General features: G+C 43.9%; 1 protein-coding gene across 4 annotated transcripts in view; it reads right to left on the bottom strand.

The window, feature by feature from the left end:
- The window catches only part of PPP4R4 (protein phosphatase 4 regulatory subunit 4), a 553,487-nt gene that overhangs the window by 130,914 nt on the left and 408,467 nt on the right, over window positions 1–14,106 (bottom strand). For all 4 annotated transcript variants that reach the window (XM_029597867.1, XM_029597868.1, XM_029597869.1 and 1 more), the window contains 2 exons: window positions 7,005–7,187; window positions 5,429–5,534 (listed from right to left, as the gene is read on the bottom strand). In XM_029597867.1, the coding sequence (XP_029453727.1) occupies window positions 5,429–5,534; window positions 7,005–7,187 (289 nt within the window). The remainder of the gene's footprint in view (window positions 1–5,428; window positions 5,535–7,004; window positions 7,188–14,106) is intronic.

Below are 14,106 nucleotides of genomic sequence, written 5' to 3'. Positions count from 1 at the left end.
TCTCACTCAGTGCAATTAATCTATGGAATCTTGTTGCCTGTGGACTTGGTCAAGGCAATTTAACAGAAGGGGTTCAAAAGAGGATTGAACAATTTGGTGAAGGAGAAGTCTAGTACCAGTTATTAGCCAGGCAGACATGGCAAAGATAGCACTTATCTCTTGGAGTGAAATATAAGAAATAGGTCAACTGTTGGGGATCTGCTGAGTACTTGTGACCTGGATTGACCACTTGGAGACTGGACGCTGGGCTCGATGGACCTTGGTCTGACCCAGCATGGCACTTATGTTCCTCTTTTTTTTTTTTTTTAAATGTTCTCTTTATTATTTATTCCCAGCCCTCAACAGAACTCGCACGCATAATCCTCCTCTTCATGCTCTCCTGATGTACCCTCCTTTTTCACCCCTCCCTGCTCTCTCACTTGATTCATTAAGTTCATTGAAAATGTTCTCCTCACTATTCTGTTATTCAACTACTAAGAAAAAATGTTTACTGTTCACAATACTCTACTGTTCCCAACTACCATGTTAACTCCATTTGATTGTATGCTAATTGCATATTTTGTATGATAATTGCATATTTTGTAAACCGTTATGATGGCTCTACCGAATAACGGTATATAAAACTCTACAAATAAATAAATAAATAAAATTAGTTATATCATTTACATCTTCTTAACATTAAAGGAGGTCTTATTGTTCATAATCATCCATACCTTACATTTGAATGATATGAACTATTTTGAATATGGACTAGAAAGAAAAGCTGTCAAGTTTTAGGTTATACCTTTTTATTGGCCTGACTTAATATCTAATGTTTGGGTAGTTGCCAGGTACTTGTGACTTGGATTGGCCACTGTTGGACACAGGATGCTGGGCTTGATGGACCCTTGGTCTGACCCAGTATGGCATATCATATATCCTCCTTGTGAAGGGCTGCTGCTATCACCAGCATGACCTTGGAAAAGGTCCTGGGTGCCGTGGCTATTCCCAAAAGGCAAGGTCTGAAACTGGTAATTACAATCCAGGATAGCAAATTGGAGGAACACTGATGTTTCTGCTGGATGGGAATATGCAGATATATCGCCATCAGATCCAGAGATGTGTGGTACTCCCCTGCTTTAACAGCCATTATGAAAGAGCACACCATTTCCATCCTGAAATGTATGACTCATAGATGTCAGCTGACACCCTTGAGATCCAATATGGGCCAAAACGACTCTTTCTTCTTAGGCACGACAAAATAAATGGAATAAGGTCCATATTTCACTGTGATTCAGAAATGGGAATCACCGCTTTCACATTCAATATCCATTGTAATGTCACTTCCACTTCTATCCTTTTCTGAGGGGAGTTGCATGGAGAAACCATGAAGGCATCCAGAGGAATGTGAAGAAATTCTAGAGCATACCCATCCCGAATCAGTTTTAGAACCTATTGAACCGAAGTAATCTGGACTTACCTGTGATAAAAATGGAATAGGTTACCACCAATCTCCTGTATCAACAGGTGAGCCACAAACTTTTATTGGGAAGACCAAGGGGGCTCCACCCCTGGAGCCCACATCCTTAAGAAGTTCCTCAGAGGTGAAAGGACTGAGACCTGTGGAAGGAACGAGATCTCTGGAAACAACCAATCCTATAAAGCCGAAAAAGCCAGACACTTGAAAAGACCGGGCAACAGCTATCTTGACCTCTGGCAATGGAGGGACCTGGGTCTCTCCCCATTTACTTGCCATTTTTTCCAATTCACTGCCAAACAAAATCGAGCCTTTGAAGGGCAGCTTGGTAAGATTGGACTTTGAAATAATATCTGCAGATCAGCTGCATAGCCACAGCTGCTGCCTGGCCACAGTAACTGAAAGAGACTCCTCTGGCGGCTGTGCATACCAAGTCACAGCTGATATTAACCAAGAAGCCAGCCCCCAGTTCTACCATAGGTCCAAGATCGGACATAGTGCCACCAGATTCTTGACAAAGATGCAAGGTAGGCCGAAGCTTGGGAGTGAGTGACAAGGTGGTGACGTGTATTACAAACTGGTTGACAGATAGACGTGTTGGTGAACGGAACCTACTCTGAATTGAGAACGATGTTAAGTGGAGTGCCGCAAGGATCTGTGTTGGGAACGGTCCTGTTCAATATCTTTGTCAGCAACATTACGGAAGGAACTGAAGGTAAAGTTTGTCTATTTGCGGATGATACTAAGATCTGTAACAGAGTGGACAACAAAAGGCGTAGAGAGAATGAAACTCAATTTAAGGAGGCTTGACCAGTGGTCGAAGATATGGCAGCTGGGATTCAGTGCCAAGAAGTGCAGAATCATGCATCTAGGGTGTGGTAATCTGAAAGAGCTGTAAGGGCTGATGTGCACGGAGCAAGAGAGGGAACTTGGGGTGATAGTGTCTAGTGATCTGAAGTTGGCGAAGCAATGTGCAAGGCAATAGCTAAAGCCAGAAGAATGCTGGACTGCATAGAGAGAGGAATTACCAGTAAGAAAAAGGAGGTGATAATCCCCTTGTACAGGTCATTGGTAAGGCTTCACCTGGAGTATTATGTTCAGTTCTGGAGACCATATCTCAGAGACAGGATGGAGGCAGTCCAGAGAAGGGTGACAAAAGTGGTGGGAGGTCTCCCACAATTGACTTATGAGGAGAGATTGAATATCTTAAATATGTATACCCTGGAAGGGAGAAGGCGCAGGGGGATATGATACCGACCTTCAGATACCTGAAAGGTTTTAATGATGCACAATTGACAAACCTTTTCCATTGGAAAGAAATCAGTAGAACTAGCGGGCATGTAATGAAACTCCAGGGAGGACGACTCAGAATAAATGTAAGGAAATATTTCTTCATGGAGAGGGTGGTGGATGCCTGGAATGCCCTTCAGGAGAAGGTGGTGAAGACTAAATCAGTGAAAGATTTCAAAGGAGCATGGGATAAACACTGTTGTTCCCTAAAAGTTAGAGGATGGAAATGAAGAAAAGAGTGCATAGGGTAATTTGCTGGTATGGCGGTTAATATCCTTAACCAATAAGCCTGATACATCTGATGCAACTGCAACATTGCTCTCTGCTTCAATGGCAAGGAGGAAAGAGGAAAATGGGAATTAGTTAGAAGATGGAAATGAAGAAAAGAGTGCATGGGGGTAACTTGCTGGTGTGACGGTTACTGCCCTTAACCAATTAGCCTTCATACTGTTGATGCAACTCCATCATTCTCTCTGCTTCAATGACAAGAGGTGACGGGAATTGGATTCAAACAGCAACAAACAAGGCCCCTGGCTTGATGGTCTGGGAGGCTGATAGGTATGAGCCAAACTGTATGGCGTGGCAGATGCTGCCATGAGCTTGCTGGGCAGACTGGATGGACTATTTGGTCCTTTTCTGCCATCATATCTATGCTTCTATGTTTATGAGCTACCAAGACACAACGAGAAGTTATTTGTAAGTTCATTGTCACTGCCTCAAAGGCTTGCTTTAGGATAGCCTCAATCATCCTATCCTGAGCATCCCTCTATCAGGATTGTGGTATGTTTTGTGACAGAACACAGCAAGGCATCCACCCTAGAGAAACACAGCTGCTCTCTGGCCTGCGGATCTAAGGGGCAGAAACCTGCCAAGATGTGTCCCCCTTTAAAAGATGCCTCTGGGTATGCCATTTCAGATCAATCAACTCCTGGATTGCATCCAGGAGGGGAATGGCCCTGATGTGGAATGCAGCACAAAGAGATAGACGCTTAGGCTTCTTCGCTGCAGTCATCATGGCTGTAAGCATTCAGACCGATAAAGACTTGCACACAGATTATCCACACATATAAGCCGCACCCAAAATGGATGCACAAAAAATGTGCATCCCATAACACTCGTCTAGGCTGCTTGTCCAATTGAATGCCCAAACTGGAAACCCAGTATTGACACCTAAGCTGGACACACAAGATGTGCATCCAGAAGGAAGAATGCCCAAACTGGATGCACAGATGAAGATGGACACACACAGACGCACAGGTGCACACTGACAGCCTGCAGAAAAAACATGTGAAACTACCCCATGGTCTACCATGCGCCAAAATGGTAGAAGCCTGGGATCAGGGCCTAGTCAAACGGCTGCTCAACCCGCTGTGCCTGCACTTTCTCCTCACCTCACAGAACTCCCCAGAGACGTGAGAGGGACAACTGAATGGCAAGGAAACAGACCCTACTCCTGCTTTCTTCCTTTTTGTTGTTTTTTTATTTTTTTTAAGTAAAAAAGCTACACAGATATCTCATCTTTCCAATATTTCCTTTCAATTTCTTTCTTTTTTTTACTCACAGGCAATCACCAGAAGGGAAATGCATGCCCACCATCTGCTGGAAATGGAGAATACTGGTAGGCTGATGTCAGGGCGGGACTATATAGCTGTCACATCAGCGTGTGCTTAGTCTCCACCTACTGGCAGAAGTGCATAACCCACTTGTGGGGATTGACCTGCCTGAACACTGAGGAAGTCTTCATTTGCATGCAATTTAAATGCGATGGGCGCTATCCAATATGCTTTGGTTAGGGTGTGTGTTTTAGATGCGCTAATCTTTTTGTTGCATCGAACACTATTACTGCATGCCCGAATCGTGCACCCAACCATGAGTAAACCTGTGTGCTAGGCTGAGAGCACCTTATTGCATTGGGCTGTGAATCAGTGTCGGAATTATATCAGGATTGTACTGCAGAAACCATGGAAAACACTTGTTTATAAATACACAGACCGCAGAGATAAGTATCTCGTTTTTATTTGCATTTTTAAAAAAAGCCTCATACATGACTGGTGATTATATTATAAATACATGCTCAGAAAAGATATTATCTATTGTCTATGATATGGGCAGCATCCTTATGTGTATGATGGTCATGCTTACTTAAAGAAGTATATTTTGGGTATGATTTTCAAAAGCATTTATTCACTAAAAACTGGGTTTTACACATGTAAATGCACTTTACCAATATAAGTGGGCTTTTGAGAATAGCTACAATATATGTCATTCAATTGTACATAGGATTTACTCATGTAAGAGCACTTTACATGGGTAAAATGCTTTTGAAAATTGCTATAATAGTAGTTACATTTACATGTGTAAATCCTTTTGAATACATGGTGTTTTCCTTTCCACAAATACAACATCATAAAATAGTCTGAGACTAAAATGATTTTACAGTATAAATAGATTGAATGTTTTCCAATTTTACAGTAATGAATAACAAATCATACTTTTCTAGCAAATAATATTTTTTTAGAAAATCTAAAATGCTGCATTTTTTAGCCTGACCCTGCTATTACATTTGGATAGTAATGCTGTGGTGTATTATTAAGTCACATGAGTGCTCAAAGCAAAGTCTTCCTTTTATCCCAACTAACAGAGGGCTGCCTTTACAATAACCCAGAGAAAGTTCTTACTCACGTTCAGTCAGTTTCTGAATGATCTCATATCTCTGTTCTTGCTTGCGGTTATAACGCAGAAATATACACAGGGTTCGAGCTGCTGCCCTTTGGACAGGTAACACATTCTTAAAGAAATAAATAGGGAGTGCAGTGAAATAGCTAGAAATATATTACTAATATACTACAAGCTCATTTCCAGTCACAAGACTGCCAAAGCTGTAAATAAGAAAAAAGGAAATCCTCCACCATCGTTCCGCCCTGGATGTTTCAGATTAATTGAAATAGCAGCAAGAAAGTTCAATTCAGGTAACCTCAACTGAGGTGCTATAGTGATAGGGAGTCCCTCATCAGACTCAGATTGTACAGGAAATCTGGGAGCGAGAAAGGTAACTTACTATGCAGACATTTGGAGAGGGAAATCAGCTAAGAGGAGTCACATCTATTTCAAAAGGATGTTGAACAAAACACAATCAGGAGAAGGAAAATAATAAGACTTGTGAGATTCAACACTAGGGTTAAACCAACTTACAGGTTCACAGCACAAAATGGTACTAGATTACTTAAAGGTATGTCATAGGGCATACCAACCTATAGTTTCACCCATGAACCATTTGTATGAAACAAAAAATAATTGTTAACTAAGTACATATGGAGCTATCAAATCCCAGGAGGTTCAGTATTGTGTCAAGTCCCTTCCATTTTAATTGTTTTGTTCAACAGTTCATTTTTGTTTTCATATATGTATGCAGATAAATTACAAACAAAAATAAACTGCGTGGGACAAAATGATTATAATGGATGGGACCTGGTACAATACCGGGCACCCTGGGATATGATGGTCCCACATCTAAGTAGTTAGTTAACGGCCACTTTTGTTTACATACAAATGGCGTATGGGCATTGTGTGAGGTCCTATATAGAGGCTGGTATACCCTATGGCACAATTTTGTATAATCTAGTACCATTTTGAAGGTCTACTGCATTGGTATACTCCTATGACTTGTAAAAATCCAAAGGTGAATAAACTAACAATTACGTCCAAAAAACTCACTTCATCAAATCATAAGACATCAAAAACACACATTTGAAATGTATATGTTTAACATATAAGGACTGAAATGCTGTCATTATAGATGGTCATGCTCACGTTTTGGCAGATCTATTCACAGACTTTACAATTGAAACACTGAAACCATGCTGGCAGTGTCAGGCAGCTACTGGAACTCAAGACTTAAAGTTAAGTTCAATTTTTTATGTGCACTGAAATAATTCTTTAAAAAAAATTGTTTTGATGAGCCATGATTATAAAATGGACGGAGGGCTTAGAAAGACTGATAATTCAGTTCACTGAAAATGTGAATGTGAACAAGAATACACATGCCTTATATGATGGTCACATACATTTCAAATGTGTTTTTGATGTCTACGATTTCATGAGGTGAATTTTTTGGATGTTGGCATGCTCCTATGACAAACATTTTTGTAATCTAGTATCATTTAGAATGGGCCCTTACCCTGGGTGAAATCATACTTAGCAGCTTCTCAGACAGAAAACAAATATAAAAGCATTCAACCAGAAATGAAAATATGCTTACATTAGTCATAATGATTGTAAACATTCGGTGCAAAAAACGATAGTAAATCTGGTCACTTGATATGATATGCGGCAAGCATGCGTATTTCTGCAGTAATTTCTCATGACTTCTCCACTTTAAAGAGGTGGCAGCTTTCTGTTCTGCTGCTGTAAGGGCTGGAATCAGGTCAGGAATCATCACTAACTAAAAAGAAATGAAAGTTAAAATATTTTAAAATACTGAATCTCAAGTTAAATCATATCACTCAGCTTTACAGAAAGTTTTTCAGCCCTTTTAAATTTCTTTTAAAATTTTTTCTTTTTTAAGCTAGTTTTTATTTATTTATTTATAAACCTTTTAATACCGACATTCGTGGGTACATCACGCCGGTTTACAATATAAATACAGGAAGAAAGTACAAAAAACCAGGGTGGGGGGAGGGGAGCAGCTAGGAAGATAGAAGGATGAGCGAACAGAGGGAGAAAAACAGGATAGAGAGAAGAAAAGAGGAACAGTACCAGAAGGACAGAAAGGTACCGAGATGGGAGAAACAATATTTAAAGATGAACATTAAATATTATATTGCAAATTATACATTCAAAAGGTACTATATGTAACATTATACCCTATATAGAAACTATACACTCAAAAGGCACTTGGGGTAGATTTTTAAAAACGGCGCGTTCGCGTACTTTTGTTTGCGCTCCAGGCGCAAACAAAAGTACGCTGGATTTTAGTAGATACGGGCGTAGCCGCGCATATCTGCTAAAATCCAGGATCGGCGCGCGCCGGCTGCCCAAAATCGGCAGCCTTGCGCACGCCAAGCCCCGCAGCCTGCCTCCGTTCCCTCCAAGGCCGCTCCGAAATCGGAGCGGCCTCAGAGGGAACTCTCTTTCGCCCTCCCCTCACGTTCCCCTCCCTTCCTCTACCTAACCCACCCCCCTGGCCCTATCTAAACCCCCCCCCTACCTTTGTCCAGGGATTTACGCCTCCCGGAGGGAGAAGTAAATCCCCGTGCGCCAGCGGGCCGCTGGAGCACCGAGACGCAACCCGGGGGCGGTTCCGGAGGGCGCGGCCACGCCCCCGGACCGAAACCATGCCCCCGGGCCCGCCCCCGAAATGCCACGCCCCGCCCCCAAAACGCCGTGTCGATCGGCCCCGCCCTGACACGCCCCCGACAAAAAACCCCGGGACTTACGCGAGTCCCGGGGCTCTGCGCGCGCCGGCAGGCCTATGGAAAATAGGCGCGCCGGCGCGCAAGGCCCTGCTCGCATAAATCCGGGCGGATTTACGCGAGCAGGGCTTTTAAAATCCACCCCTCAATGTGACCTTATACTTTATAGGGCAGATCTTAAAACATACGCGCGGACGTAGATTTGTTCGCGCAACCCGGCGTGAACAAATCTACGCCTGATTTTATAACATGCGTGCATGCCGCGCGCATGTTATAAAATCCAGGGTCGGCGCGTGTAAGGGGGTGCACACATGTGCACCTTGCGCGCATCGAGCCCTGATGGCTTTCCCCGTTCCCTTCAAGGCCACTCCGAAATTGGAGCGGCCTTTAAGGGAACTTTTTTTCCGGCCCCCTCCCCAGCTTCCCCTCCCTTCCCCTATCTAACCCACCCCCCATTCCTAACTAAACCCCCCCCTACCTTTGTCAAAAAGGTTACGCCTGCCCAAGGCAGGCGTAACTTGCGCTGGCTGCCGGTGCGCCATTTCCCAGCCCGGGGGCTGCTTCAGAGGCCTTGGCCATGCCCCTGGAACGCCCCAGGGCCGGCACCACACCCACGGCCCCGCCCCCGGAACACCCCCGAATGCCACGCCGCCCCTGACACGCCCCCAAGCAAAGCCCCGGGACTTAGGCGCGCCGGCGCGCAGGGCTTTTAAAATTTACCCCTATATCTAAATTATACAACTCGGAAGGCACTATATATAACATTACAAATTATACATTCGAAGGAACTATATATAGTCTAGCAAATGTTGCTAACGGATAACGGTAGGGGTCTAAGAGCAGGGGAAGAGGAGGTATAGTAGGTATAGTAGCTCACAATCATTTGACAACAGAAGTCACTTTGCAAATATAATCTATGAATTGCACATGTATCCATCCTCCAATGTCCAGATCATCTTGCATAGATAAAAGATTAAAATAGTGCTTTTATATTCAGCTGCAATACAATAAAGCAAAAGTTGCTTACCTGTTACAAGTATTCTCTAAGGTCAGCAGGATATCAGTCCTCTCAGATGGGTATCATCATCCGACAGAGCCTGGATTGATGCATTGATAGCATAGCTTCCAGAGCTTTCTCCATGCTCTACTGAGCATTTGTGTGCTGTCCAGCATCATGTATGTTGCATCAAGCCCCCTGAGTTAGGTACATAGCTATATAAAGGAGAAGCCAACTTCTAGGAGAGGCAGGAAGGTTTTGTGAGGACTGATATCCTGCTGTTCTTGGAGAACACCTGATACAGGGAAGCAACTTGTGCTTTCTCTGAGGACAAGAAAGGATATTCAGTCCTCACAGATGGGGAATCACTAACTACAGTTTGCCCTGGAATGGAGAAGTAGCCTAGTGATTAGAGTAGCAGGCTCAGCATCAAAGAAACTGGAGTTCAACTCCTGCTTCTCCCACAGATGCTCCTTAGGGTAAGTCACTTCACCCTCCACTGCCTCAGGTACAACTTAGATTGCAAGTCCTCTTGAGCAAGGAAATAATTATAATACCTGAACCTTAACTCGTCTTGAGCTCAGATTTGGAAAAGGTGAGAAAAAAATTCTAAAAAAAATCCAAATTTAAATTCTTGAACAAAGAAGAGGGGAAATTCTGAAATTCGCAGCTTCTAAAGGATATATACAGGCTGGAGTCAGGCTAGAGAGTGGCTAGTAAAATGGTCAGTGGTCTTTATTCTAAAGCATATGGGGACAGACTTAAAGATCTAAACTTGTATATCCTAGAAGAAAGGCGAGATAGGGGAGATATGTTAGAGATATATAAACACCTCCAAGGTTTCCATGCATAGGAAGCAAGCCTCTTTCAATGGAAAGAATGCTCTAGAACAAGGGGGGGGGGGGAGTTCATAGGATGAGAATGAAAGGGGATAGACTCAGGAATAATCTTAGGAAATATTTCTTTACAAGGAAAGTTGTAGAGCATGGAACAACTTCCCAGTGGAGGTGGTAGAGACAAGAACAGTATCTGAATTCAAGAAAGCATGGGATAAATACAGAGGATCTCTGTGGGAGTGATGGGAATTGTAAAGCTAAATTAATTGGGCGGATGGGTAGACTAGATTGGCCATATGGACTTTTTCTGCTGTCATGTTTCTTTGTTTCTATGGAAATAGCAGAAACAGTGTCAACTGCAAACACATTTTTGTGTTGGCAACAGGCCATTTTTAAGTTTTAATTTTATTTTCAAGGGCAACCTCTAAATAATAATTAAAAAACAAGCCCTTGGAAGGAATGGAGTTGGATTCTAAATCTCAGAGGGAACTTTCAGGACAGACTGACCAAGCCACCTATCATATTTGGAGTTCCAATCCAAACAGTAATGGGATATGAATATGTGGAGAGAACTCCACATTGCAGCCTTGCAAATCTTTTCCACAGAGGCCGATCTCAAATGGGACAATGACGCTACCATGGCACTAACACTATGAACCCTGACATACCCTTCCAGAGTCAAGCCTGCCTGGGCAAACAGAAAGAGAAGCAGTCTGCTATCCAATTAAACAGATTGGGGTAGATTTTCAAAGGGTTATGCACATAGGTTACACGTGTAACCCCCGAAAACCTACCCCAAACCCCCCCTGCGCGTGCCGAGCTTATCTTGCATAGGCTTGGCAGTGCGCACAAGCCCCGGGACGCTCGTAAGTCCCGGGGCTTTCCTGAAGGGGCGTGTCGGGGTCGTGCCGGGGGGGCGTGTTGCGGCGGCGCATCATCTGGGGCGTTCCGGGGCGGGGCCGCGGGTGTGGTTCTGGCCTGGGGCATTCCAGGGGGTGGCCGTGGCCTCTGGACCAGCCCCTGGTCTGGAACACGGCGCGCCGGCAACAGGCCCACACGAGCGAGTTACGCCAGCCTCGAGCAGGCGTAACTTCTGGAATAAAGGTAGGGGGGGTTTAGATAGCGCTGGAGGGGGTTAGGTAGGGAAAGGGAGGGGAAGGTGGGGGGAGGCGGAAGGAAAGTTCCCTCCGAGGCCGCTCTGATTTTGGAGCGGCCTCAGAGGGAACGGAGGCCGGCTGCGCGGCTTGGTGCGCGCAGGCTGCCGATTTTGCTCAGCCTTGCGCGCGCCGATCCTGGATTTTAACAGATACGCGCGGCTACGCACGTATCTATTAAAATCCCACGTGCTCTTGTTTGTGCCTGGTGAGCGAACAAAAGTACGCGTGTGCATAATTTTGTAAAATCTACCCCATTGTGTTTAGCTACGGCAATCCCTGGTCTATTTGGGTCAAAAGAAATAAAAGGCTGGGTGGATTTTCTAAGTGTTTCAGAACACTCAGGTAGAAGGCCGAGGGCTAGATTTTATAACGTGCGTGCGCGCGATTCCTGGCACGCATACATGGACACGCCAGTTTTATAACATATGCATGCTGGCACGCACATGTTATAAAATTGGGTGGCCACATGCACATATGTGCTTTATTTTATAACTCGTGCTCACATGTGCATGCATCACGCGCAAGGGGGGGTGCCCCTCCCCACCCAGACCCTGCCCCCCAGCCTGCCCCTTTGACGAGGCCCGGCACTCGTGCACGTACTGGGTAGATGCACGTGGCTGAGCCCCTTCGAAAATTTTCTTGGCAAGCGCAAAGCCTCACCACGCACGTAAACCCGATGATTTATGTGCGCAGGCCTTCCAAAATCTGCCCGTAAGGCTCTTTTTCAACCCAAGCATGGCATGGTTTGTTTATCTTTGAGGACATATGCCTGGGGAAGAATTTTGAAAGGACAATTGATTGGTTAAAGTGGGTAGTCTGACATTAGCATAGGCAGGAATTTAGGATGCATGCGCAGAAAACCTGGTATAAGGTGGATAAGTTACTAGAGTTTGGAGCTCACATACGCTACATGCTGAAGTTATTATCACCAAAAATATAACCTTCCAGGTCAGGTATTGCAGCTCACAGGAGTCCAGTGTCTCCAAAGGAGCTTTCATTAGCTGGGTTAATACCACGTTCAGGTTCCAAGACACAGCAGGAGGCTTGATGGGAGGCTTCAATAGAAGCAAACTTCGCATGAACCTGACAACTAGAAGATGCACCTTCTACATTATGCTGATAATTGCCAGTTACATAGAGGTGAACCCTAACAGAGTTTTCTTGATACAAGAACCTGAAAGATGTAGAAGATATACAATCAGTTTTTGTGTGCAGCAGGAGAAAAGATCTAGAGCCTTTCCCTCACCAGAAGGCAAACCTCCTCCACTTGATCCCATAAAACCTCCTAGTGGAATCTTTCTTAGAAGCCAAAAGAACATGAAAGACATCATCAGGCTGTAAGGGTAGGGACCTATGTTAGGATGGAATAATGTTCCCTGGTTCTACATGATGAATGTGGGGGAATTTCCCAACTGGTTTGGTTCCCTGTTTTGGCCAATAGGAGGCTATAGGGGTACTGAAGCCAAGAAAGTTGACATTTATTGAGTCATCCAGAAGTCAGTAACAGCTCGCTTGAGCTTTTTCAAGCTATGTTCTGACTTAATAATACCACCAAAATGTAGAAATAGTGCAGAATAAAGTAAGAGTCCACACGATAATTTCAATGTACTATTATAAAGGTTTTACTTGGAAACGTTAACTCCACATGTTTTTGCGGAACCCTTTACAATGTTTCAGCAGGTCCCCCAACACGGATCCCGTGTTTCTCCACAAGGCTGCGTCGGGAGGGACAAACAAAGTTTCAAGTCTGCATAAATTTCAACTCAAGATGACTCAAGATGATTGTCCCCTCCCGACGCAACCTCGCGGCGAAACATGGGATCCATTTTGGGGGACCTGCTGAAAAGTTGGAAAGTGTTCTGCAAAAACATGTGGAGTTGCTGTTTCCAAGTAAAACCTTTATAATAGTACATTGAAATTATCGTGTGGACTCTTACGTTATTCTGCATTATTTCTACATTTTGGTGGCTTTACAAGTGCAGTACTTGATCTCCAATCTTTGTTTCTGACTTAATAATAGCCAATCCAGCCCAAAATTATCTTTAGAGAGTGGCAATTTTCAGTTGAGTACAGAATCTTTTTGCCCATTTTTTTCAGAAAAAGGTTAATGATATCTGTTCAAAATTTAATACCCTTTTTGTCTCCTCTATTGATGACTCTTTGTCCCCCGCCCATAATCTAGGATGAATGTGCCCAAAAAGGAGATAGTTAATATAGTTAAAGCTATGAGTACATCTATTTGTCCATTAATATCATGTGAAACTAAGACTGAAAGATTTGGCTGAAGATGTCATAGCAATATTAACAACCAAAACCAAGCAACTGTCAAACCCATTGAAAAATTACTGCTAGTAACATTTTTACAGGGTGAGCAGCCTTCCTGATAATTCATAAAATGCTGCTGCTAGGATGTACTTTGCTATTGGACTTGGCCATAGACGAGGTCCTGCGCTTTTTCCCTAATGTCTGTGTATCAGTATCCTGGACCTTAAAAGTCAGGGCCCAGCATTGGCTGTCAGCTGAATCCAATTCCCCTTTCTCCCACCCACCCCCACCATTGAAGCAGACAGCAATAATGCAGTTGAGTCAAAATCATGTAAGCTAATTGATTAAGGTAGTAATCCCCATGCCTTCTGTTAGGGGTAGTAGCTGACACTTCATGCTGGTTACACTCCATGCACCCTTTTCTTAATTTCCAGCTTTAGCCTTGAGGAATCCACAGTGTTTATCCTATACTTTTTTGAATTTGTTTACTGTTTTTATCTTCACTACCTCTTCCGGAAGGGCATTCCAGGCATCCACCACTAGAGATGTGAATCATGTCCTCGATCGTCTTAACGATCGATTTCAGCTGGGAGGGGGAGGGAATCGTATTGTTGCCGTTTGGGTGTTTAAAATATCGTGAAAATCGTTAAAATCGTGAGCCGGCACACTAAAACCCCCTAAAACCCACCCCCGA

This window comes from Rhinatrema bivittatum, chromosome 4, assembly GCF_901001135.1.
Source record: "Rhinatrema bivittatum chromosome 4, aRhiBiv1.1, whole genome shotgun sequence".
In the NCBI taxonomy this organism is placed as follows: Eukaryota; Metazoa; Chordata; class Amphibia; order Gymnophiona; family Rhinatrematidae; genus Rhinatrema; species Rhinatrema bivittatum.
Note: the sequence above shows the minus strand (reverse complement) of the source record. Positions and strands in the feature narration are given on the sequence as shown.